The sequence below is a fragment of the Barbus barbus genome (assembly GCF_936440315.1).
Source record: "Barbus barbus genome assembly, chromosome: 42".
Taxonomy (NCBI): domain Eukaryota; kingdom Metazoa; phylum Chordata; class Actinopteri; order Cypriniformes; family Cyprinidae; genus Barbus; species Barbus barbus.
In genome coordinates this window covers 9,170,850-9,198,437 of record NC_136720.1, presented here as the reverse complement: position 1 = coordinate 9,198,437, position 27,588 = coordinate 9,170,850, and the positions used below count along the sequence as shown (strand labels likewise).

Below are 27,588 nucleotides of genomic sequence, written 5' to 3'. Positions count from 1 at the left end.
ATAATCTCGCGATAGTAGAGGTACACACGGATCAATGACGAAACACGCATGTTAGCAAAGCGAGGGATTCGCGTCACAACACAAGGAAGTGTTAAGACACTGGGATTGTTATTATTTTTCAGTAAATCTCGATTTTTTTGACTGATTAAAATGGGGAAAGCTGATTTTCTAAGTCCTAAAGCGATTGGAAACCGAATTAAAGCGAAAGGCCTTCAGAAACTGCGCTGGTATTGTCAGATGTGTCAGAAACAGTGTAGAGATGAAGTAAGTTTATGTGAACGTGTCTTATTCTTCATTAACACGTAACTTAATTGGTATAAATTAATTAATTACATTTTTTTTTATTATCTAATGTAGGTATAAGTACTACTTAGTCAGTATTAATTGTCCTATATTTTGTATATGTTTTATGTAACCTTTTTTGACACCCTTGCCTCTGTGTGTATATATATATATATATATACACATATACCTAAAGAGCATTATTGGATATCTTAGGCCATGTTATAAAACTTTTGCTGCATTTCTAGATAGCATGTTTGATTATAATATGTAATATGTATCTTGCAACAATGCTAAATGTAAACTTAGTAAGCTACCAACGCCATAGACTGTCTTAAAAACAAGTGACCTCCCTATGTAGTCAGCATATGTTTGTGCTTTATAGGCAATGGCTGTGTTGGGTATCACTGTCTCATTTGTGTCAAAACCTAGTTAGACAAAATTTTGGGGCAACATATGGACACAGCCATAATTTTGAGCAATATAGGGTGCGTTTCATAACCAGACTTTGCCAATATTGTCAGTTAACGTGATCTATCTTGATTGCAGAATGGGTTTAAATGTCACTGCATGTCTGAGTCTCATCAGAGACAGCTGCTGTTAGCTTCAGAGAACCCTTACCAGTTCCTGAACTACTTCTCAGAGTAAGTCAACACACCGTTTATCCACATCCATCCATTGATCCAGCTGTCTTTGAGATCAAAGGTAATTATAAATTCTGATTTTATAGGGAGTTCAAAAGTGACTTCATAGAGCTGCTCCGAAGACGTTTTGGTAAGTCATTGCTGTTTTTATTTATTCATCAGTATTATATTAATTTATTTTGTGTTTGTTTTATTATTCAGAGGTGTGTTCCGATTCTGATTATTGTAGACTAAGACAGTCTGTGTTCGTTTTTGCAGGGACTAAGCGAGTTCACAATAACATTGTGTATAATGAGTACATCAGTCATCGGGAACACGTTCACATGAACTCTACTCAGTGGGAGACTCTCACCGACTTCACCAAATGGCTTGGAAGAGAAGGCAAGCATCCTATACATTTTATTGACTAAAACCCCAGATGTGCACAACATACAATACCATTGAACATTTTGAGGTCAGTAGGATTTTTTTCTATTTACTTTTAATTAGCAAGGATGCATTAAATTGATCAAAAGTGACAGTGAATACTTTTTAACATTGTTACTGTTACAACCTCTCATTAAATGGCTCGAGAAAGAGAGAAATTATGTAACAAACAAGAATGAGTATGATGTAATTGTTCAAGACTATTTATTCACTCACTCAACCTATAGCAATTGCGACAAACTTCAGTGGATTCATGTTGATGTTACGAGACTGAGTTTGAGTTTAGGAGCCTGATTTTCCTGGGGAAAGAAACTCATCCTAAGTCTCTCAGTTTTTGCCATCAGGTTACGGAAGCACTTACCAGATGGCATCAAAATGAAAAGACAGTTACTAGGGTGGGTCGAGTCCTTGGTGATTTTAACAGCTCTGCTTTTGCAGCGTTTGAGGTAGATGTTTGTCCTGCAGAGAGGGGAGAGCAGACCCTGAGATGCGCTCCGCTAAGCACACAACTCTCTGCAGGGCTTTGCAGTCTTGACTGGAGCTGTTCCCATACCACACTGAGATACACTGAGTTAAGGTCATTGCACACTGAGTTCGAAATTTTCGCACGTTAAAAAATAAATAAAACCTCACGTTGTGTCAATCATGTTTACACACTGCCTCCAAAACTTTTGTCCATCATAATAAAATTCGGATCAGGTTCAATTTTCTGCGTTTTCGCATCTGTAGCATGCATTTTGATAGGAAAGGATGAAGAATACGAAAAAACTGAAAAACGCATGCAGAAATTTCAGACTCTGTGTGCAATGACCTTTACTACACTTTCTATGGTCCCTAAATAGAACGTTTTCAGGATTGCCGGCAAAACCCTGAATTTCCTCAGCTGTCACAAATGGTACAGTCTTTGCCTGGCTTTATTAGCCTGAGTTTGAATGTGTGAAGTCCAAGTCTGATACTCGGAAATGTTTACACCACGGTACTTGAAGCTGCTCACCCTCTCCACAGGGGTCCCACTGATCATAAGAGGAGTGTAGGGCCGCTGCTGTCTCTTCCTGAACGAAGTCCACAATCAGCTCTTTAGTTTTGCTCATATTCAGAGAGAGACAATTGTCCTGGCACCAAGATGTGAGTCTCTCTACCTCATCCAAGTATGCGGTCTCATTATTGTTGGAAATGAGGCCCAGAACCCCAGTATCATCAGCAAATTTGATAATAGATGTGGAGCTGTGGGAAGACACGCAGTCATGCGTGTAGAGAAGGGGACTCAGGACACAGCCCTGTGGGGCTCCTACTTTCAGGGTGATGGAGTTGAAGGTGAACTGGCATACTTCCACCACTTGAGGTCTGCCAGTGACCTCACGTCTTGAATCCAGTCGCAGAGTGAAGCATTTAGGCCGAGGTCTATGAGTTTGGAAGCTAGCTTGATGGGGACTATAGCATTGAAAGCTGAGCTATAGTCGATGAATAGCAGCCTTGCATAGTTCCCATTGTTGCTGTCAATGTGCGTGAGAGAAGAGTGCAGTTACAAAAAATATATATTTTAAATAAATTAAGCTTATATTCATCCAAGAATTCTGAAAAAAAAGCATTGTGGTTTCCACAAAAATATGAAATAGCACAACTATTTTTAATATTTATAATAAAAATAAATGTTTCAAATCAGCAATTGTTTCTGAAGGATCATGTGACACTGAAGACTGGAGTAATGATGCTGAAAATTCAGCTTTGCATCAAATAGTTATTTGAAATGACAGTAATATTTTACAAAATTACTTTAATGTACTTTTGATCAGATAAATGCATCCTTGATGAATTTTGGACAGTACTGTAGGTGTTTCATTTATATTGTGTGTACAGGTTATTGCAAAGTGGATGAGACACCTAAAGGCTGGTACGTCCAGTACATTGACCGTGATCCGGAGACGATCCGCAGGCAGGAAGAGCTAGAGAGGAAGAAGAAACAGGATATGGACGATGTAGAACGCAGCGCTAAATTCATCGAAGAACAAGTTCGCCGCGGCCAGGAAGGCAAGGAGCCAGAGGTGTGTTTGTGTGCTGAAAAAAAGTTATTTTTATTTTGTCTTGCTCAAATTTTCATTGTCCATGTATCTACAGGAAGAACCAGTGTTCACAGAGCTGAAGCGAACAAATGAGGATGAGAAAGTAGCTTTTAATTTAGACATTGCTTCAGCGGGGCCTTCTAAAACAAGGTATAACCAGTCTAAAAGTCTCATAAAGCAATATAGGTGTAGTTTGGGTGACTATAACTTATGTTTTATTACTATAGCACCACTTTGGGTCCTAGTGCCCTCAAAGCTGCAACCTCTGCAAAAAGGAAAGAGTCTTCCCACAGCGGAGACTCTAAGGACAAGAAGAAGAAATCGGCTCTGGATGAGATAATAGAGGCACGGTTTTCATTAATGTTTTTCTTTTAGCTACTTTTGTTGTAACGTTGTTGTTATATTCATGAAATACACGCAGATCATGCAGCTTTGTTGCACATTTATCAGCTATGATTCAACCAGAGCTTTCCCTTTGTGTGTGTTCCAGATGGAGGAACAGAAGAAGAAATCTGTAAGATCGGATAACTGGATACAAGCAAGCATTGTAGTGAAAGTGATAACTAAGAGACTGGGAGAGAAGTATTACAAGAAGAAAGCAGTCATTCGGGTAACTGAAGACTCTTGTCATCCACACTGAGTGATTAGATGTTTCCTACAGTGATATTGTCTGCATGTGTGTGATATTACAGGAAGTGCAGGATAAATACACAGCTGTGGTGAAGATGATCGACTCTGGAGACAAACTCAAACTGGACCAGAGTCATTTGGAGACGGTCATTCCAGCTCCTGGTATTACCTGTTACTTTTTTCTCTCAAAATGAAGAAAGAAAAAAATTCTCAATCTAATCTATCGTTTTGTTTCAGGTAAGCGAGTTTTGATTGTGAACGGTCAATATAAAGGCACAGAGGCCATCCTGGAAGGCATAAATGAACACAAATTCTCTGCTACACTCACGTTAGACTCTGTAAGTTCACTCTGAAAATCGTCACTGCACACTATTAAAATGCTGGCTCTAATTCATTGCACCTTATAAAATCAGAATAGGATTTTGTAGCTTTTAGTCCATTTCTGTTAGCTTTCAAGTCATCTATACGCTGGTGTAGTAAGAAATTAATACTTTGATGCAGAAAAGATACCTTCAATTGATCAGAAGAGAGTAAATACATTTATAAACCAAAATTATATTTCAAATAAATGCTGCTCTTTTTAAAGATTCTATTCAAAGATTCCTGAACACAGTGTGTCGTGTTGTCCACTAAAACATTAAAAGGGAAAGTTCACCCAAAAATGAAAAGTCTGTCATTAATTACTCACCCTCATATCGTTCCAAACCTGTTCATCTTCAGAACACAAATTAAGAAAATGTAGCAAGGACATCGGTAAAATAATCCATGTGACATCAGTGGTTCAACTGTAACTTTACGAAGCTAATACTTTTTGTACGCAAAGAAAACAAAAATAACGAATTTATTAAACGACTCGTCACCCTATAGCACCGTTTTGGAGAGTATCCACTGAACATAAACAGCGTATGCTGTTCTGTGTCAGCTACGTCACACGGCTATGTTTTCTACGTTGTTTAAGCTCTGATTTAAACGTAAACAACGACTCCAAAATGGTGCTAAATGGTGACACGGAGGAGACGAATTGTTGAATAAAGTCGTTATTTCTGTGTTCTTTGCATACAAAAATTATTGTCCTAGCTTCGTGAAGTTACAGTTTAACCCCTGATGTCACATGGATTATTTTACCGATGTCCTTGCTACGTTTCTGGACCTTGATCGTGGTAATTACATTGCTGTCTATGCAGGGTCAGAGAATTCATCAAACGTATCTTAATTTGAGTTCCGAAGATGAATGGAGGTCTTACGGGTTTGTAACTGACAGAATTTTCTTTTTTGGGTGAACTATCCCTTTAAGCAGCACAACGGTTCTCCAGGATTGAGAGCCACTCATCTAAAGCATGTTTTTTTGTCTTGGTTTAGGGTCGGATGAAAGGAAAGACAGTGGAGGGGATTGCATATGAGGACTTCTCTAAATTGGCCTGATGTTCTTTCTTCTCCACAGCGCCTCTACTGTGTCAGAGTGCATAATAAAGACACTTAAATGACCTGATTTACATATTGGAAAAAAATGACCAATGGTTTTTATTGTGTTTTTTGCCCATGGTTATCTCTGTTGTCATGGAAAATGATTGCATATGATTAAATAATTTAATTAATCAAACTTTTGATTAGATGTTTCACTGCAAACGCTCAAGTCAGAAGTCTTATAATACATTAATTGCTTTTTGATTGGCTTTAAGTAATTTCAGTTCAGTTTGTTGATGTGCATCACTGTTTTCCTATGTTTTATATATATACTTGTAGTATTAAAAACCTTTTTTGTTTTTTTAAATGGCATGTTTCAGTTTCCTATGCTTCTTATTGCTTGTAAAAAATAACAGATTTCTACCAATCGGCCTCTTTTTCTCTCTTAGCAAGTCTCCTAAGCTAGCTGCCACACTCTCAAATAGCGGTCAGGAAGCTGTCCAGCTGAGGCAGGATATAGCTGGTGTAACTGCCATCAATGAAGCCTTTCCCGCTGTTATGGATAAACCAGCAGTAGACATCTGAACCTTGTTTCTTGCCACGTCTGTAATCCTTCTGCCAGCCCCTGATTGATATGCAGATATTGCAAAATTTAAAAATATGAACATGATAGAAAACAAGTTGGATTGGGTGGATCTTAAGGAAGTCACTGAAGGAAATGTCAGGGGTTTTTTTGTACATTATTTTCATGAAAACTAAAAATATTCCCCCAAATTCTTACTGCTGTAATGTGAAAAGAGATAAATTATTTGAACTGGAAAGTAGGTTTTTTGTTTTCTGGACAGGATGATATTTATGATTATCAGATAAATTGTAATCATTTAAAGCATAAAAAAGATAACATACAACCAACTAGTGAGGACATTTAATGTCCTTATTAATTAAAAGAAATGAGATATGTGATGTGATAGTACCTAGTGACAGCTAGTTTGTTGCCTTTCACTTCCATTGTGGCCTCTTTCTTCTTTGGATCTGCTCCCTCATGCACGCCATACACCTTCACTTTTGGTTCCTGTGCAAACTGACCTGTTAAGAGATGCAAAATCCATTTTTGAGAACAAGACCCACACACTTGTTGGTGTGTTGAATAATGTGTTAAAGCTGTTTCGTACACTTAAATATTAAGTAACTTACCAATGAGACCATGAACCTGTGTGGAGTATTTGTTGTCGCTAGACATGTAAATGCCCAGGAAGTCCACCTGAACAGGATGCTTCTTCCACACCCGATGTAAAAGCACCATCACAGAAATCTTCCCATCAATCGTCACGGTAACATGTTGCTCTTTCACTATGGTGACCCCCATCCTGATAAGCAAGAGTTTTGCATGTAGTACAAATGCTGAGAACTGCATTTAAAGGGATAGTTCACCAAAAAATGAAAATTCTGTCATTAATTACTCACCTTCATGTCATTCCAAACCCGTGATACCTTCGTTCATCTTCGGAACATAAATTAAAATATTTTTGATGAAATCCGAGAGCTGTCTGACCCTCTATAGACGGCAATGCAACTGACATGTTCAAGGCCCAGAAAGGTAGTAAGAACATCATTAAAATAGTCCATGTGACCTCTGTGGTTCAACCGTAATTTTATGAAGCTACGAGTATATTTTTTGTGAGCAAAGAAAACAAAAAAAGGACTTTATTCAACAATTTATTCTCTTCCGTGTTCTTCACATTCACAACAGTACCACAAGGTGCAGAGCATCCAGGTTCTACATCAGAACGCTGACTCCTGCGTCAGCAGTTGGGGTCACATGACAACAGTGATGCGAGAAGACTGACACTATGATGATGTATCCAAAAGCAACTTTTGTTTATAAAACGTTCATTTCTTCGTTTAATATAAGTGAGTGTCTTTATTGTTGCTGGGTTTTCAATAAAAAAAAAAAAATAAATAAATAAAAAAATCACAATGAACAACAAATTAAGCATTCGTTTTAAATAAGTAAAAAGACCTTATTTAGGTTACAACGCAATCCACCTTATTCATTTTGTTAATAAAAATTAGATGTTTAATATATGCAAATTTGCCATTGTACTATTTTATGGATGATGTGTTTTAAATAATAAGATCATTTTTAAACCACAAACTATGGTCATTTTAAGGTAGCCTAAGGGGAAATTCATATTTATTTATGTTAAATGCGGGTAAAACATATCCTTATTCATTTTGTTAATAAAAGATCAAAGTTTAATATAGGTGAATATGTCATTGTACTATTTTATTGTATAGCCTATGTTTTTTTTGTTTGTTTTTACAACGCAGGTACATCAGTCTTATTCGTTCTGTTCATAAAACTTTTATGCTTAATAAAAACGAGTCAACGACTTTGTCAATGTAGCATTGCTGATATACTAAATCAACTAAATCATGAATACTAAATCAACCTTAAGCATTAATTTGGTTTCAAGAATAAGAAATACCTGACGGTAAAGATCAGAATAAGCACTGCAGATGTGAGAATGCAATATTTGTTGCTGACAAGTTAAACGCTCTAGATTTTCTTTAGAAATGGTCGTTAATTCTTAATTTGGGTATGGCACAGACATGTTACAGGTAATAATATAATCAAAAAAATCATGGCAACAAATGATTTTTTAAGTCAGATTCATAAGTTGAAATGACTTTCACAGTCAATTTTCAGATTCAACTTAACTCATGTTTAACAGTTTCTTCTTGTCGGCTTAGGCTACATTTTTCCAATGAATTATAATGAATATACAAATTAATAGTATCTATTTTTGTTGCAAATGGTACACTCGTTAATGCGCGTTGAACTCTAACACTGAAGAAATTGTTGAATAAAGTTTTTTTTTTTTTTTCTTTGCACACAAAAAGTATTCTCGTAACGTCCAAAAACTAAGGTTGAACCACTGAAGTCATGTGGACTGTTTTAATGATGTCCTTACTACCTTTCTGGGCCATAAAATGTTTCAGTTGCGTTGCTGTCTATGCAGGGTCTGAAAGCTCTCGGATTTCATCAAAAATATCTTAATTTGTGTTCCGAAGATTAACCAAGGTCTTATGGGTCAGTAATTAATGACAGACTTTTCATTTTTGGGTGAACTATCCCTAAATAAAACACGAATTATAGCTTCCATAATAAAAGTCCCAGTAATTGCCAATAATATCACATGATCCAATTAAATGAATAAAACGGATATAAAAAAAAAAAATGAATATTCAATTTCATTTTGGAAATTCATCAGATTATGAAAGTTAAATCTTATAAATACTCTTATCCTCTTAAAAAAAATGGCCATATGATGGACAACACATATTTCACTTAACAAAACTACAGGTTTGTTCCCCAAATCTGCAGTTCAAGTATATTGTAAAGTTTGCTAGCTTGCAGTCACTGATTCCTATATTTGTTGGAATAAGTTAGTTTTTTGATACCTGTACAGTGAAAGCTCAACTGTGGCTCCCCAAGAGAAGGAGTGATTGTTCCTGCCTTCCATCAGGTCGATTCTGTCAGTTCCTACTATAACCTGCACACCGTCTGTTTTAGAGTATATGGAGATGGTGCCAAAATATGTTTGGATTTTGTTGTTCTTCATTTTCTTAGACCCAAGCAACTGACCATTGATTGTAACTCCTGGACAGGAAAAGAAAACACATATGGAATATGAAATAAATAAAGGACGTCAGTTTTTTCAAGTGATGGAAGATGTCAAGTTACCTGTTCCAGGATCTGAAATCAGGTTGAGGATGTGTCCCGGTTTGGAGTCAATGTTGAAGCAGATGTCCATGTTGTTTTTGGGTAAGTGAATGATGAAGTGAGGATCACTGTCCACTGCAATAAAATCAAAAGGATGAGGGAGATTCACAAGCGGACATTTTTGGCTTAGCTCGTGAGGAAAAAATTATTGTAATTGAATTGTAATTGAAGTCTACAAATACATAAAGTGCAATAAAATAAACACTTAAAACTGTATTCGGGATGTTTTTTGTTTTTTTTCCACTAGTATGAAATAGCACGTTATGAAATACCAAATATCCCAAAATCTCAATACTGACCATGAAAATACAATAATTTTGTCTGTAGAGCCTTGCTTAAGCAGTGTTAGGGGTGGTTACGCTTTAATTTACTTAAGTTATTAAGTTACTTTTGACTTTTTATGGAAATTAATGCGTTATTTTACCTTTTCATTACTTTTTCTTATCTGGGTTGGGCCTGCATGTTTGTTTTTAATATTTAAAAAAAAAAAGAAGCTATTTTTGACAAATGTAAAAGTCCTTTCACACCAGAAATTAGTTTTGCTTATTAATATTGTTGAATTGGAAAATCGAATGTCAGCAGCAAAGACATAAATGGGATTAAATACATAAAGGATATTTGTGTTATTTGACATATTCAATTATTGCATCATATTTTGAGTTTGCGTTTCACTGTTTTTATTCATTTTGTAGAATACTAAATCTGTTTTTGTGTAAGTGAGATGAGTAAATGCATGTTCACATTTAGACTATAACCGCCACAATCATCATATTTACAAAGCGCACACAACGCCTCTGCACGTACTCCCGATTTCTCTCAACATAGGGACAGGAGAGCTGTCAGTGAATAAATTGGAACTGACATTACTTATTTTATAACTGACATTACTCATTTAAAAAAGTAACTTGTAAATTAAAAAGTAATGGGTTACTGTACTCGAGTTACTTGTAATGCGTTACCCCCGACGCTGTGCTTAAGTAACAAGAAACCAATTCTTGTTGCGTTCATACTGATTCTGAATTTGAAAGTGAACTCATTGTGGTTTGCATCAGTTGTTCAACTTAGTTAAGGAACCCAGCCCACTTGAAAAGTAGTGCTGTCAAATGATTAATCACGATTAATCACATCCAAAATAAAAGTTTTTGTTTACATAATGTGTGTATACTGTATATATAAATACAAACACATGCATATATTTAAGAAAAATATGTTATGTTTATATATTAAATATATTTATATGTAATATAAAATATAAATATATATACATGTAAATATTTTCAAAATATATACTGTATGTGTGTGTATTTATATATACATAATAAATATACACAGTACACACATATATTATGTAAACAAAAACTTGTATGTTGGATGTGATTAATCGTTTGACAGCACTATTGAAAACAAATGATGTTTTGAGTGTTCACATTCAAATAAAAAATATATTTGACTATGCTGCATTACCACCAGTGATGTGTGCCGGAAGGATACTTTCATGCACTCCGGCAACTTCTTTGGGATTTGGAGCAACTGTAGGCAGAAGCCATGGAGGATTTGAATAGACCAACTGTTGCACCGGCGGAGGTCCAGATAAGGGAGCAGTGGCTAAGAACGGAATAAAAAAAAATAATTACGACCTCCATAATAAATAGATAACTAGAACTAAAATAATTTTCCATATTAAAGGGATAGTTTACCAAAATATTTTTATTCTGTCAGCATTTACTGATCCAAAAAGCCATTTACTTCCAAAGTATGGAAAAAAAACAACTATGGAAGAAAATAGTTGCCATCAACTGTTTGGTTACCAGTATTCTTCTTATACAGAGCTTATACAGGTTTAGAACAAGTGAAGGGTGAGTACATTTTCATTTTGGGTGAACTATCCCTTTAATAAATCCTTCTGCAATATTGATAAGGGTTTGGATTTGGTACCTGAGCAGCAGCCATGTTTGGAGTCTCTGAGTGAGTCTGCGATCAGTCGTTCTGCCCTGCCCTGGTCGTGACCCTCCACCAGCATGGCAGTGAGAGGCGTCACAAACTGATGCTCTAAAGCCAGGGCCACGATCCTCTGGGTGATCCTACGCTTCTTAGTTGCAGTAGGAGCTAGAGAGCTACATGAGAGGAAATCCACAGAGGTACGATTAAAGGGAAACACAAGAGAGAAATTCCTGATAGCCTCATTTTTTATGTATGCTGTGCTTTGGACATGCTTTATCTACTTTGTATTACTTTTGAAACCAGCAAATAATTCAAAGTGACACTTGGCATACATAATCCATACAGAAGAAAAAATCCAGAATAATTCATATTAAATGGACAGAGAAGTGAAAATAAATAAATCATGGTAAATTCTGCAAAAACTATTGACTTTTTTGACTACTTTACTATCGTACTTTACTATTGTAACAGTAAGTTGAACCATTTTTTAGTTTGCATCACAAAATATGCCAGGCGAAATATCACAGGTTGTTCACTCCACTTTTTGGGACATTATCTTCTATTTTGAATTAAATTTCATTTGGCCACAGTACCAGGGCATATTTACCAATGTCTGTCTTGTAGCAAATCAGGTAGGACTACCAGGTGAACATAATTAACATTAATGAGCAGTGGTGGACAGTAATGAAGTATTATTTGAAGTATTATAACTGAAGTATTATAATGAAGTTACTGTCACTGTCCCACCTGTGGAATGCTTGGGGCTCTTTTTTTCGTGGTCTTTTTTCCCTATTACATATTTTAGTAATCATCATAAATTATATATCATTTGAAAGGTTAAAACCTCAAAATTCCTCCTATGGAAACTTTTTTTTAAATCGGCCATTGCTTTAACCATGAAAATGGTACTTTAAAATCTTTTGGCAGTCTCCTCCCCCTTAGTGGGTGGTGTCATATTACAAAATGTATTACGCTATTTTACAACCAAAACATTTTATAATCTTGACAAAATACATATCGTTGCAAAGGTCAGAGTTTTAGGATTCCATATTTTGTGATGAGTAATATTCTCACAGGAACCTCATTTTTTTATATCAACTTCAAATCTTCGAACACAACTTATTTACATACAGATGGCCTCAAATCTAGCAAATCGCAGGGTTGTTTTTCTCTCACCGTTCGGCCAGTAGCTGATTGACAGTAATGTAGGCCCACATCTGCCGAGCAAAGCCGGGGAAGGAATGCTGATGGGTGCCGAGCACAGAGTCCAACTCCCAAATATCTGCTTCTGTCTGAATGTTCAGGTCCATGTTGGCCTAGAAAAGCAGAACAGCTATTATGAAACAAGGCATGAAAACTGAATTTTAAAATCTGAACAGAGACAAAGGTGTCAAGGGGCTCACAGCAGCAGCGGTGGTGAAGCTTTGCAGTGTTGTGAGGTCTGATGGTTGGAGTTTTCCAGCCACTATCAGCTCAGAACCACTGAAGAACTTATCAAAACGATTCTGAGTCACGTTATTCACAGCGCTCTCAGGAAAATGAATGGTGATGGACCTCAGGAGAGGAGAGGAGACCTGACTGTAGAACTTCTGGAGAGAGAAGAAAAGTATGAATGAACTAAAATAGAGCACAAAAGAGTTGTGTTTCATTAACATTCACATCCAGTTTATCACGTTTCTCATTAGATTCTGGAAATAGACTCAAACGAGACAATTGCTGACATATTGATAGTGTACAGAGATTTAAAATTAGTCTGGATTGAAATTTGATGAGAAATGTTTCAGTTCATATAGAAATTCACATCTTTTTTCTAACTTTGCTTTCTACTGAAAAACAATTTTTGTTCAATTTAAACTTTTTTTGTGATAAATGTAACAGATTTTTAGAAAACGTATTTTACAGCTGTCAAAGTTAAAATGTTAATTAAACGTGAATTGCAATATATTTTTGACAGCTATTTAATGAATTTGAATATAAAATCTGAATATTTTAAATAAATATATATATATATTCTTTAATATATTATGATTCATATTTTTTTTTATATTTAATTTTGATATAAATGTTTGTTTGAATTTATTTGTAATATTTTTTTCCTTTCACAGTACAATTGTAATTACAGTAAATGCGAATTGCAATATATTTTGAAATATGTAATGAATTTGAATATATATTCTTTAAAATATCCCGATTAATATATTTCTAAAACTGTATAAATGTATATTTGAATATAAAATGACATATTATATATAAATAATATAAGTGAAAATGCTGTGTAACATGCCTCAATAATAGACAATTGCAATATATTTGATATTTAAGGATGAGCAGAATTTTCAACCCATGACATTACACTGTAAGAGGGGTAAGCAAGAGTGAAATATCAACAAAAAAAAAAAGAAAGAGAGAGAGAAAACAGGCAATCATCTACAAGGTCTTGTCACTTGTCATGGTTTGGAAAAAAATAAGATTAACATGGAAGAGATTGTGACATTGTATTAAACCTTTAACTGTTCTGCGGCATCATGATTGGCATAAATCCTCTGGGCGATGCCTCTGTTGTCCATGGCCATTCGCTCCAGGAAGTCAAAGTCTACGTCAAAGCCAATACCGAGAGAGAATAGAGAAAACTCCTGTCTCATCACACGCTTCACGTTCTTCTGAATAGAGCTCAGCTTTATTTCTCCTATACAAGACATGAAAAGAGAAACAGTAGATCACTGAGGACTAGAGGAAACTTCAGGACATGAGGGTGGGATGCATAGTGTAAACGTTAATAAATCTTACCCACTGTTGGGTCTCCATCAGACACCAGAATGATCATAGACACAGAACAAGGGTCAATCAGTCCCTGATTGGATGCTCTCACCAGCATCTGCACTGCTCTCAGTACAGCCTCATTGATGTTGGTGCCTGGGGTTAAATACAGGGTCAATGACAAACAGCAGTGTGTACATACATATACATATACACACATACAGTGCCTTGCAAAAGTATTCACACCCCTTCTATTTTTTCATTTTCTTTTCAGGGCTCGACAGTGCGAGCATTTCACTCGCATTTGCGACTAAAAATAGATGTGTGCGAACTGGAAAATGTATTTAGGAGCACAAGTGCGAATACAAAACAAAATACAAAACAGCCTAACTTATACAGTAGCCTATAACAAACGTATTAATTTATTCTGTTTATTTATGGAAAAATTGCGATGCAGCCTCATATGATTACTTTAGAACTTTAAAAAGGCAACGGTTTAATTTAAATGAGCACAGATGAGAAGAAAAGCGGAGCGAGTTAAAGTGAAGACGCGCTGAATGACGCACATTCGCCACTAGAGAGCGCTGCCGTTACCCCGGTAACCCAGTAAACAAATCAGCTGCGCTACTTTCCTAAAACTGTGTAAATAATGTTTCACACTCACAGTCATTTAGATATTTATATTCGCTTTAGTCTTCACAATAGCATCAAATAATTCTTACTTAAAGACTTAATGAGCTATTTATTTTCAAACATTTTTTCTAACCTAAACATGGCCCATCCACTGATCTATAATAGAGAACAGTGGGCCTATCTATATATCAACGACTGATTCGTTATTATTGTTCAGTAACACAAGCTCCATTAGTTAACATGAAAAAAACAATGACTGCATTTATTAATAATGCTATCTTAATTTCAACTTTTAATAATACATTATAAAATCAAAAGTTGTCTTAATATAATTCAATGGAGCTAACATTAACTAACATAGTTGTATTTTTTATTAATCAACATTAACAAAGAATATTAACTACTGCAACAATTAGCTATTGCACATTTTTAGTTAATGTTAACCTGCTTTAACTAATGTTAACACATGGGACTTACTTACCTATTGTTCTTTCGTTCATTTGAACAATCTTTTGCACTCTAATCTTGAAACACTTGTTTACTTTATATTTTTATGTATTTTTTTATAAAAGTCTTTTAGTAAATTATCTTTAATAAAGTTATTTAACCTGTTAGGAGGACAACACTTTTTTTCACTTAGAAATTATATATTGTGATTTAAAAACAAAAACATATACCGTGACAAAAGCTTCAATGATTATTGTGAAAATTTTATACCGACACAGTTTAATAGGATATAACTAATTACATAATTAGCCTATTAAATAGTGTCTGAAGTAAAATTATTTAAAAACCTTGTGTACTTTCTGTATTCTGATAAATTAAATAATTGTGATTGTAAATGTCTCTTTGTATCCCCTTATTAAGCTAAAACACCTCATTTGAAAAATTTGCATTGCGCCCCTAAATTTTTTTAATGCGCTCCTAAATTTTTTGACTTAGGAGCACATGTGCTCCTTGGGGAAAAGGTAAGCGTCAAGCCCTGCTTTTGTTAAACTGCTTTAAATTGCTTTTTTTTCCACATCAATCAACACTCCATACTATGGAAGCCCGTTTCCGCCAATGAATAAAAAATAAAACAAGGTAATTGCGACTTTTTATCTCACAATTCGGACTTTTTTTCTCGCAATTCTGACTTTATAACTCGCAATTCTGATATATAAACTCGCAATTCTGACTTTATAACTCGCAATTCTGAGATATAAACTCGCAATTCTGACTTTATAACTCGCAATTCTGAGATATAAACTCGCAATTCTGACTTTATAACTCGCAATTCTGAGATATAAACTCGCAATTCTGACTTTATAACTCGCAATTCTGACTTTATAACTCGCAATTCTGAGATATAAACTCGCAATTCTGACTTTATAACTCGCAATTCTGACTTTATAACTCGCAATTCTGAGATATAAACTCGCAATTCTGACTTTATAACTCGCAATTCTGACTTTATAACTCGCAATTCTGACTTTATAACTCGCAATTCTGAGATATAAACTCGCAATTCTGACTTTATAACTCGCAATTCTGACTTTATAACTCGCAATTCTGACTTTATAACTCGCAATTCTGAGATATAAACTCGCAATTCTGACTTTATAACTCGCAATTCTGAGATATAAACTCGCAATTCTGACTTTATAACTCGCAATTCTGAGATATAAACTCGCAATTCTGACTTTTTTTCTCACAATTGCGAGTTTATATCTCACAACTCTGACTTTCTCGCACCATAGCAAACCACTCTCCGTGTAAGGCTTTTGGACGCGGTTGGACAGTAGCCTACCATTACCGCCGGGCTTTCAGAAAAACATTCTTCATTTCTTTATAGTTCTGAGTTTGAGGCAGCTTCTATCGCGTTATTTTAATAACAGCTGTCAAGTAAAGCGCGTATTATTGTAACACGAGAGTGGATATATATGAATGCACGCAGGTGGATTTCCTTCACTCTCCATAAAGCGCGCTTTCATCTCTATGTTCTTGCTATAGAATTATCTTATCTCCTGTATTTAATGTTGTAAGATATCGACCAAGCAAGACATCCCCAATGAAAATTATAAATAAATTATAAATAAATGAAAATTATTTAGTCAATTATATATGAAGAATTCAGATGCAAAAGCTTAAATGCCATCTGAAATCTTCTTCTAAAATTAGTATTTTTCGTTTATATTCAGTTATTTTACTTTAATGACAATGAAAAGAACCTGTTCCTGAGAAAAATGCTCATTTTAGAATAACATTTCAGATGGCACTTATGGCTTTTGCATCTGAACTCTTCATTGACTAAATAATAATAATACAATTAATGAATCCTTTATTTATAATTTTCAATGGGGATGTCTTGCTTGGTCGATATCTTACAACATTAAATACAGGAGATAAGATAATTCTATAGCAAGAACATAGAGATGAAAGCGCGCTTTATGCGAGAGTGAAGGAAATCCACCTGCGTGCATTCATATATATCCACTCTCGTGTTACAATAATACACTCTTTACTTGACAGCTGTTATTAAAATAATGCGATAGAAGCTGCCTCAAACTCAGAACTATAAAGAAATGAAGAATGTTGTGTCTGAAAAGCCCGGCGGTAATGGTACTGTCCAAACCGTGAGCGCAAAACACAGAAATAAAGAATAATGAGTAATTTTTATGTTTGTTCAAAAATCATATTCGGACGCAACATTCATCTAGTTCAATATATAGTTCAGCTAATTGAACAAAGTACTGCAAAGCCTTACACGGAGAGTGGTTTGCTATGGTGCGAGAAAGTCAGAGTTGTGAGATATAAACTCGCAATTGCGAGAAAAAAAGTCAGAATTCTGAGAAAAAAAGTCAGAATTGCGAGTTTATATCTCAGAATTGCGAGTTATAAAGTCAGAATTGCGAGTTATAAAGTCAGAATTGCGAGTTATAAAGTCAGAATTGCGAGTTTATATCTCAGAATTGCGAGTTATAAAGTCAGAATTGCGAGTTTATATCTCAGAATTGCGAGTTATAAAGTCAGAATTGCGAGTTTATATCTCAGAATGGCGAGTTATAAAGTCAGAATTGCGAGTTTATATCTCAGAATTGCGAGTTATAAAGTCAGAATTGCGAGTTATAAAGTCAGAATTGCGAGTTATAAAGTAAGAATTGCGAGTTTATATCTCAGAATTGCGAGTTATAAAGTCAGAATTGCGAGTTTATATCTCAGAATTGCGAGTTATAAAGTCAGAATTGCGAGTTATAAAGTCAGAATTGCGAGTTATAAAGTCAGAATTGCGAGTTATAAAGTCAGAATTGCGAGTTTATATCTCAGAATTGCGAGTTATAAAGTCAGAATTGCGAGTTATAAAGTCAGAATTGCGAGTTATAAAGTCAGAATTGCGAGTTATAAAGTCAGAATTGCGAGAAAAAAAGTCCGAATTGTGAGATAAAAAGTCGCAATTACCTTGATTTATTTTTTATTCATTGGCGGAAACGGGCTTCCATACCATACACTATAATGGTAAAGCAAAAAAAATAAAAGGTTTTTAATATCTTTGCAAATTTATTAAAAATAAAAACACTTAAATGATTCCATTGCATAAGTACTCATACCCTTATCTGGGACAGTTGGAATTTAGCTCAGGAGCATTCATATTGCTTGTAGGGGTTACTTGACTTTGAGCAAACACACAGGAAAATAAGGGTATCGTTTCTGTACCTAAAGGTACATTTGCCACGAAAGTACCCTGTAAGGTACAGAATATGGTCCTTAAGGTGACAACTGTGGACCTTGGTTTTAATTTAAAGGTACAAAATCAGTTCTGACAGCAAAAGGTACATAACTGTACTTTTAAGAAGCAAATAATGAAGCAAATCACAGATCACAAAATCATAATTTAAATAGAGTGTGTGTTTATTGAATAAAAAAGGCTACTGGTACATTTCCATCTAATCTAGTTCCATTTTAAACTTAGCTGGGATTTCAGATATACATTTCATGATTTCTGTGTGTCATTAGCTAGCAAAGAAGTGTGGAGCTAATGCTAAGTTATCAACGGCAAGTGTTAAATGTGCAGTGTTATACACAACAATTTGTCAGTGATAAATTAATAATTTTTTTGTTGTTGTCATTTTTCACTGCCGAGTCCAGCAAATTGTATTTGGAGAGACGGCTGACAGACCATCTTCCTCATCATCCGTCACTCGCGCCACATTTTTGTTCCAAAGATGAACAAGATTCGTATGTGTTTGGTATGACATCCTGTGTAAATGATGATAATTTTCATTCTGTCATTAATTACTCACCCTCATGTCGTTCTAAACCCGTAAGACATTCGTTCATCTTCAGAACACACATTAAGATATTTAATGAAATCCAAGAGCCCTCCATAGACAGCAAGGCAACTGAAATGTTCCCAGACCCAGAAAAGTAAGGACATTGGTGAAACAATTCATGTGACATCAGTAGTTCAACCTTAATTTTACAAAGCTACGAGAAAACTTTTTGTGCGCAAAAAAAAAACAAAAAAAAAAACAACGACTTTATTCAACAATTCTTCTCCAAATCATGCCTTCCGCTGTTATCGAGAGTATTTCAGTATGTAAACAATGCATGTGCATGGTGCTGCTGACGGAGAACATGCATGCGCAGAGCCTTGTTTTAATGCAGAGGAACACACACGCATACGACGTGTTACTCTCCATAATGGCACCCTAGGGTGACGCAAAGGAGAAGAATTGTTGAATAAAGTCATTACCTTTTGTGCGCAATGAAAACAAAAATATTCTCACAGCTTTGGAAAATTGTGGTTGAACTACTGATGTCACATGGACTTTACAGACGTCCTTACTATGTTTCTGGGTCTGGGAACATTTCAGCTGTGTTGCTGTCTACAGATGGTCAGAAAGCTGTTGGATTTCATCAAAAATATCTTAATTTGTGCTCCTAAGATGGAACGAAAGGTGAGTGATTAATCACAGAATTTCCCTTTTTAAGCACTCATCACTTTAAGCACTGTTAAATTAAATGATAATGCAAATTAACAAATTCAATTCAACCTCTAAAATATTCAGCCTTGAAAAACCTGCTGATAAACCACTCTGGAAGTTATGATGTTAAAATGAACAGTACTACAGCGTTTTAAATGGGCACATACCTAATTGAATAAACACTTCTCTGGTTTTGATATTGTTTTATTATCCACTGTGTTTCAAATTATTTAGCAGTTGTTTATTATTATAATTATTATTACTATTAATTATATTTAACTTTTAAATGGATTTTAAACATTTCCTTTGTTTCTTTACTTGTTTGGTGAAAAGTTTGACAGCTTAAATGTTATATTTTTGACTAAACATCCCACTGATTTTGTTTTATGCTTGAAAACATTTGTTGTGCTTCAATAAATACTTAAAATTCTCCTGTTCTGTCATGATTGCTTTGTACCAGTGTTTTTGCTTAGTCTTATGTAAGGTTATTGCTTTGAGTTTGATGAACTTAAACCACTGAAGGCAATCGCTTTCCTCAAACCATTTAAGAAGTTAAGACTTAGTTAGATTTGTTACCTGAATTCAAACTGAGTGGAATAAAATAAAACATTTATTTAATTTACTCTAATAATTGATTAGCCAACACACACACAAAAAAAGTAAATTTAACTCAATGTGACACACACACACACACACACACACACACACACACACAAGTTTGGGATCAGTAAGATATTTAATGTTTTTTAAAGATGTTTCTTATACTCAACGAGTATGCTTTTTTTTGATAAAAAAATACAGAAAAAATTGGTAATATTGTGAAATATTATTGTAATTTAAAATAATGGGTTTCTATTTTAATATACTTTAAAATATATTTGATTTTTGTGATGCAAACTGAATTTTCAGCATCATTACTCCAGTCTTCAGTGTCACATGATCCTTCAGAAATCGTTCTGATATGCTGATCTATTAAACAGTTGTGTTGCTTAATATGTTTTGGAACCTGTGATACTTTTTCCAGGATTATTTATGAATAAAATGAATGTTAAAAAAAGAATAGCATTTATTTAAAATAGAAATCTAACAATATACACTATTAATTAGAAATCAATACTTTTAACACTGTTGATTAAAAATAATCATAGAAATCTTTTCTGGCTGTCTAAGTTTTTACTATTTTAAATAAATGCTATTCTTTTTTAGCTTTAATTTTATTCATAAAAGAATCCTGGAAAAATGATCACAGGTTCCAAAACATAAAGCAACACAACTGTTTCCAACACTGTTAGCATATCAGAATGATTTCTGAAGGATCATGTGACACTGAAGGAAAATTCAGCTTTGCACCACAGAATTAAATTGCATTTTAAAGTGTATTAATATAGAAAACCATTATTTTAAATTATTCTAAATATTGTGTAAAAACCAAAAATACTATTTTTTTTCTTCTGTATTTTTGATCAAATAAAGGTTTTTTTATTGATTTTTTTTTTTTATAAACAGAAAGACTCTCTCACCTCCATTGGGCTTGATGCTTTGGACATACTTTTTAGCTTCGTCCACCTGGATGGAGGAAGCTTGGACCAGATCTTCACTCCAGCAATGGACATTGTGATTGAAATCTATGATGCTGAAATAGTCATCCATCGACAGATCGTCCAGAATAGCCTTCATCGCCTCCACTGTCTTCAAAACAACAACAAAACAGGCTGTTAGCAAGCTCTTGTTTGTTTCTCAAGGTTCAAATTAACATTAATAAACTGGTAAGAGCATTTGCTGGTCAAAGTATCTACATAGCGTGTTATCATGATAACCAAAAGAGCTTTTTGTAACTAGCTGGAATAATGTTAAGCTGATAGGCTAACTAAATGCACAAAGAAAGGGAAATGTTAAATTGAGCCATTTTAGCAAAAAGTTCTTAACAAAATGAATGAATAGCCCTGATTAATAGTGTATAAGAAGACCTGAAACAATTTTTAAGAAAGTAATTTGATTTCATGATCACCTACAATTTACTTGATGACCACAGGGTGGCAACAATACAATTAAAAACGCAGTCCTCCACTGCTTCCACATGAAGACACATCCACATTAAGGCCTTTTTTAGTAATGGATCTCAACAAAAACCACATGCTGATAGGAGATTACATTATATATCTTCTGGTATCTGCAGGTTACACAGGAGTGAACATCCATGGACCATACCTGTTTCATTTTCAGACCCCACATGCTTCCACTCACATCGATGACAAAAACTATGTTTTTGGAGAGAGGAGAGAGCTCAGACGGAGCAAAGAATTGAATGAAATGACCATCAGACACCTGAGAGACAGAAAATACAGTGGATTAGCAATGGCAGGTAATGAAGTAAAGCATACACTGTTGCACTTACTATATTTGAAAAAAAGAAGAAGCAGGCAATAGAGTATATTCTGCACATAATGTGCATTAGGCATGTGCTCTTGTGTGGTCACCAACTTTCTATAGTACAGTAAAAATGGTTACTGAAGGAAAATTGTCAATGAATAGAAGAGATCAAAAACTGAAAGGAAAAAAAAAAACATGTATTGTCAACTTCAGGAGGTCTTACTCAATTTTATGCAGTATGAGCTGGTTGATCGTACATAAATTATTTTTATTCTTTTGAATTGCATTTAAAAACAGAAAAGAAAAACTGGGAAAAGAGAAGAAATTCTTTATTTTTCAGGCAAAATCTGATTAAAAAAAATATAATTGAATTAGTGTTATTTTAGTATTATTTTGAAACTATTATAGTTTTTAATCCGAATTTTGCATTAGTTTTTTTAAATTTTCCATAATTTTCCCTACCATATTTTTAGTTAAAGGCTGTTATTTTGGTTTTGTCATTATTATTATTATTATTATGATTATTGTTGTTGTTTTAAATGTCTATAAAGTTTTAATTTTTATTTCAGTTTATTTATACAGCTAAATGAAAATGAGAATTGTTGCCTTCATTTTATTTATTTATTTATTTTGTTTTTTTATATTTTATTCCAGTTAGTGTTTATTTTATTTCAAGTAATGAAAATGTTTTTGTTTTTTAGTTTTTTAATGGTTTCAGTTTTAGTTTAACTACGATAACCCTGAATTTAATATTAGATTGATAAAAAAAAAAAAAAAAAAAAAAAAAAAAAAAGCTGCATGATTTCTGACCAGGGTTGTTAAATTACACCATAAAAATATTTTCATTACTTAAAATAGAAATAGTAACTAGAATATGTTTTTCAGCTAGTTGTCAAGTCAACATTTCTCATTTTAATTAAGTAACACCACAAAATTGCTAAAACTTTAAATACAAATAAATTGAACATATAAAAGTAATATATTAATAAAAAAATCTGGTACGCTGAAAAACATGATACTACTTTTTTTACGGTAAATAGCTGCAATCAATTTATTTTAGCTACATTTAAATAAACAAATTTTGTTGAAAGTTAGTCACCTAAATTTATTTAAATGTAGCTAAAATAAATTGATTGCAACCACTTACCTTAAAAAATGTAGTAAATTCAATGAATAATTTTTTTCTGTGTATATATTACACATAACACAAGCGCAAACTTGGTGAATTTACAGCTGACAGTGATTTTGTATGTCAGCTATTGGCTGTAAAAGTGAATGTGCATCTGTACCTGAAGTTCTCCAGCATTGCTCTCTCTCTCCACATCATAATTCACAGTAAACACACCATCCACTGCGCTTTCTGTGCAGTTTTCACACTTGCGCTGCTGCTGCAGAGTTGGCTTGAACACAATGTGGGCTTTTTCTTTTGTGTGGGTGATTTTGCTCAAATCTGCAAATTGCTCTCCCAGTGTGTTAGAGGACGTGACAAACTTGATACCTTTGGGCTCAAATATATACACATCCACCTGAGGAGATACAACCATCAACAAAACACATATAACACAACTTGTGTATATTTCTGTACTGTGTGTGTGTTTATGTGTGTGTGGAAGTGACCTGCAGCAGTGGAACCAGGCGTCCAGGTTGTAGGTGTAGCTTGTGCTGGTAGATGCCCAGCTTCCTTTGCATCATTTCCTGATAGTGCAGCTCAAACTCCACTTTGCTGCCTGGAGGAACATGCACCTCCGTCCTAAAGGTCTCCATTGCTTGAGAGTTAGTCCTGAGAGTCAAAGGATTCTTTGATTAATAAAAAAAGTAATAAAAAGAACAGCATTTAATCAAAATAGAAATCTTTTGTAAAAATGTAAGTCTTTAAGCTCACTTCTTATTAAAAATGTTAAGCAGCACAACTGTTTTCAACAATGATAATATATCAACATATTAGAATGATTTCTGAAGGATCATGTGACACTGAAGACATCATATATATATGGATGTGTGTGTATATAGATATATAGTTAAAGGATTTAAATATGTAGACTATTTATAAAAATATATAACATAACTATAAATCCAAATATAGTTATGAATATATATATATATATACACAGTGGGTACGGAAAGTATTCAGACCCCCCTTAAATTTTTCACTCTTTGTTATATTGCAGCCATTTGCTAAAATCAGTTCATTTTTTTTTTCCTCATTAATGTACACACAGCACCCCATATTGACAGAAAAACACAGAATTGTTGACATTTTTGCAGATTTATTAAAAAAGAAAAACTGAAATATCACATGGTCCTAAGTATTCAGACCCTTTGCTCAGTATTTAGTAGAAGCACCCTTTTGATCTAATACAGCCATGAGTCTTTTTGGGAAAGATGCAACAAGTTTTTCACACCTGGATTTGGGGATCGTCTGCCATTCCTCCTTGCAGATCCTCTCCAGTTCTGTCAGGTTGGATGGTAAACGTTGGTGGACAGCCATTTTTAGGTCTCTCCAGAGATGCTCAATTGGGTTTAAGTCAGGGCTCTGGCTGGGCCATTCAAGAAAAGTCACGGAGTTGTTGTGAAGCCACTCCTTCGTTATTTTAGCTGTGTGCTTAGGGTCATTGTCTTGTTGGAAGGTAAACCTTCGGCCCAGTCTGAGGTCCTGAGCACTCTGGAGAAGGTTTTCGTCCAGGATATCCCTGTACTTGGCTGCATTCATCTTTCCTTCGATTGCAACCAGTCGTCCTGTCCCTGCAGCTGAAAAACACCCCCACAGCATGATGCTGCCACCACCATGCTTCACTGTTGGGACTGTATTGGACAGGTGATGAGCAGTGCCTGGTTTTCTCCACACATAGCGCTTAGAATTAAGGCCAAAAAGTTCTATCTTGGTCTCATCAGACCAGAGAATCTTATTTCTCACCATCTTGTGGTCCTTCAGGTGTTTTTTTGTGTCTTGCACTGAGGAGAGGCTTCCGTCGGGCCACTCTGCCGTAAAGCCCCGACTGGTGGAGGGCTGCAGTGATGGTTGACTTTCTACAACTTTCTCCCATCTCCCGACTGCATCTCTGGAGCTCAGCCACAGTGATCTTTGGGTTCTTCTTCACCAAGGCTCTTCTCCCCCGATAGCTCAGTTTGGCCGGACGGTCAGCTCTAAGAAGGGTTCTGGTCGTCCCAAACGTCATCCATTTAAGGATTATGGAGGCCACTGTGCTCTTAGGAACCTTAAGTGCAGCAGAAATGTTTTTGTAACCTTGGCCAGATCTGTGCCTTGCCACAATTCTGTCTCTGAGCTCTTCAGGCAGTTCCTTTGACCTCATGATTCTCATTTGCTCTGACATGCACTGTGAGCTGTAAGGTCTTATATAGACAGGTGTGTGGCTTTCCTAATCAAGTCCAGTCAGTATAATCAAACACAGCTGGACTCAAATGAAGGTGTAGAACCATCTCAAGGATGATCAGAAGAAATGGACAGCACCTGAGTTAAATATATGAGTGTCACAGCAAAGGGTCTGAATACTTAGGACCATGTGATATTTCAGTTTTTCTTTTTTAATAAATCTGCAAAAATGTCAACAATTCTGTGTTTTTCTGTCAATATGGGGTGCTGTGTGTACATTAATGAGGAAAAAAAATGAACTTAAATGATTTTAGCAAATGGCTGCAATATAACAAAGAGTGAAAAATCGAAGGGGGTCTGAATACTTTCCGTACCCACTGTATATATATATATATATATATATATATATATATATATATATATATAAAGAATGAATTAAAAAAAAATATATATATATACACAATAAATACTGAATATATATTTGCACATTTTAATATATGTAGTGTATTTTGTAAAAAATAAGGTATGAATTCATGGATGGATGGATATAAAAGCCATACCTCACAATGCCGGCTGCTTTCCCACGAGCTCTTGCTTGAGCGTAAAGGTTTCGTGCCACTGTCTTCTCCTTCACTGAGCCGACGAATGTGATCCCATTGACATTCCTGAAAAGCAGCCACCAGTCACACAGGAAGTGTCACATAAGATGTGTTTTTGTGTTTATTTGTGTCTGTGTTAATGCTCTCACATGGTGAAGTTGTTAATGAAGGCCTGTTTGGGGATCTGCACGTTGAAGCCGATGCTCTGGGCGGTGGGGCCTGAGTTGACCACAGAGCTCTTGACTGTGGTGTGAGCGAACCGCGACGTGATTCTGCTCTCCACCTTATATCTCTTAACTGTGATGTCATTGCCTTGAATGGCCTGCATACATTCACAGACAGAACACAATACATAAATCAAACTATTAACATTAAATAAGACTATAGAAACTGCCTTGGAACCATTTGTTCACATTAGCACATAAAGACAAAGTTTGTCCTGAGGAAATTTCCTTTTCTAGTTTGAAATGCACATTTTTTTCGCCTCAAACATGCAAAACTGTTATTTATTTTAGGGTTTGACAGACATGAAAATATATATAGAAACTTAGAAATCAAATCTAACCAGTGGAAAAATGTCTCTAGCAGAAGAAGAACAGCAGCAGAGGGGAAGTCAATAACCGTAGTGTCTTCAAACAAGCCAATCGATTAGTAGATAAGAATAAAGTGGAACAACAAGACCACGATTACCTCAAAATCATCTTCTTCTCCACTGGTCAGAACGTTCCTCTACACACATAAAAAGAGGAAAAAAATTATTACAAAATATGTTAAATTCAAAAGTTTCAAATCATGACATGTTTACTCTGTTTTGTTTTACAAAGAAAGAAAGGAAGGAAGGAAAGAGAGAGAGAGAGAGAGAGAGAAAGGTCTGAATTATACATTTCCAGGAACCTTCTAAAATAGACAAAAAAAAAAAGGATATGATTTTTTTTCCCAAGAAATGATCAACATAAAAGATTCAAATTCAAATAAATATTAATAATCTGCCTCATAAAGTCTAATTAAATTGCATACAGTATGAATATTTGTTTTTGTTGTAACCATGTGCAAATATAAATATATTTATATCATTTTATAATTATGTATTATTGATTTTTTTGCCCAAAATTTTGCATTACTTAAAAAATAATAATAATTCGAACTCAATATATAAATTTGATTTAAATATTAAATAAATAAAAAAACAGTTGCATGACATCTGACACAACCACATGGACTGGTGGACTTTTGGACTCTTTGATCAATGGTAATCAATGAAGGCCTCAGTGACACTATCATCACATTAAAACATTTCAAAACTGATGAACATCTTGGGAAAAAATAAACTACATTATTATTATTATAACACATAAATTCTGAAGTCATTTCAGTTCATGTCTGTTTAAAATGCCACTTTTAATTTCTAAAGCTTACCCTGTATCTCCCAGATTGGTAGTACTGATCCAAAGGACCTGTCTAACAAAATAACACACACACACACACACACAATATAGCTTTCAATTTAGATACACATTCAGTATACTGACATCAGCACACATGCACATAAATTTGCCTCTTTTTGCCTCGCTTTTCTATTTCAGTCTTACTGTTTCACTTTCCCACTCCCCATCGATGATAAACTCGAAAGCCCAGCTCTGAGAAAAGAGCAGGACCCACAGAAGAACTGGAGTCTTCATGGAACCAGAAAAAAATCCACTCGAGAAACCACAAAACGGCCAGCACAGTCCACACACACACACACACACACACACACACTG

At 34.8% G+C, this 27,588-nt stretch overlaps 2 protein-coding genes across 2 annotated transcripts; one reads left to right on the top strand and one right to left on the bottom strand.

Moving 5' to 3' along the window:
- Nucleotides 1-48: 48 nt before the first annotated feature.
- On the top strand, nucleotides 49-5,871 carry LOC306861178 (DNA/RNA-binding protein KIN17-like). The gene is made up of 11 exons (XM_079403313.1): nucleotides 49-264; nucleotides 832-926; nucleotides 1,013-1,056; nucleotides 1,185-1,307; nucleotides 3,210-3,394; nucleotides 3,468-3,562; nucleotides 3,640-3,757; nucleotides 3,903-4,022; nucleotides 4,105-4,204; nucleotides 4,280-4,380; nucleotides 5,402-5,871. The coding sequence occupies exons 1-11, from the start codon at nucleotides 151-153 to the stop codon at nucleotides 5,462-5,464; spliced, it is 1,158 nt and encodes a 385-aa protein (XP_079259439.1). The 5' UTR covers nucleotides 49-150; the 3' UTR covers nucleotides 5,465-5,871.
- LOC306861177 (inter-alpha-trypsin inhibitor heavy chain H2-like) lies at nucleotides 5,529-27,588 on the bottom strand. The gene is made up of 20 exons (XM_079403312.1): nucleotides 27,418-27,588; nucleotides 27,245-27,286; nucleotides 26,519-26,557; nucleotides 25,978-26,150; nucleotides 25,790-25,894; nucleotides 23,516-23,678; nucleotides 23,188-23,424; nucleotides 21,737-21,853; nucleotides 21,049-21,217; nucleotides 13,962-14,087; nucleotides 13,679-13,860; nucleotides 12,578-12,763; nucleotides 12,351-12,490; nucleotides 11,169-11,347; nucleotides 10,698-10,838; nucleotides 9,195-9,308; nucleotides 8,912-9,110; nucleotides 6,641-6,813; nucleotides 6,421-6,532; nucleotides 5,529-6,071 (listed from the first exon to the last, which is right to left on the bottom strand). Exons 1-20 carry the CDS (start codon nucleotides 27,505-27,507, stop codon nucleotides 5,924-5,926), a joined length of 2,835 nt encoding a protein of 944 aa, XP_079259438.1. The 5' UTR covers nucleotides 27,508-27,588; the 3' UTR covers nucleotides 5,529-5,923.

Excerpts from the sequence above, each read along its gene's own strand:
- LOC306861177 (XM_079403312.1), bottom strand. The coding sequence starts at position 27,507 with ATGAAGACTCCAGTTCTTCTGTGGGTCCTGCTCTTTTCTCAGAGCTGG. Across the intron at positions 23,679-25,789 it reads AAAGCAGCCGGCATTGTGAG|GACTAACTCTCAAGCAATGG; the intron begins GTATGGCTTTTA and ends TTTGACTCTCAG. Across the intron at positions 10,839-11,168 it reads CAAACATGGCTGCTGCTCAG|CCACTGCTCCCTTATCTGGA; the intron begins GTACCAAATCCA and ends TTCCGTTCTTAG.
- LOC306861178 (XM_079403313.1), top strand. The coding sequence starts at position 151 with ATGGGGAAAGCTGATTTTCTAAGTCCTAAAGCGATTGGAAACCGAATT. Across the intron at positions 3,395-3,467 it reads AGGAAGGCAAGGAGCCAGAG|GAAGAACCAGTGTTCACAGA; the intron begins GTGTGTTTGTGT and ends ATGTATCTACAG. Across the intron at positions 4,381-5,401 it reads CTACACTCACGTTAGACTCT|GGTCGGATGAAAGGAAAGAC; the intron begins GTAAGTTCACTC and ends GTCTTGGTTTAG.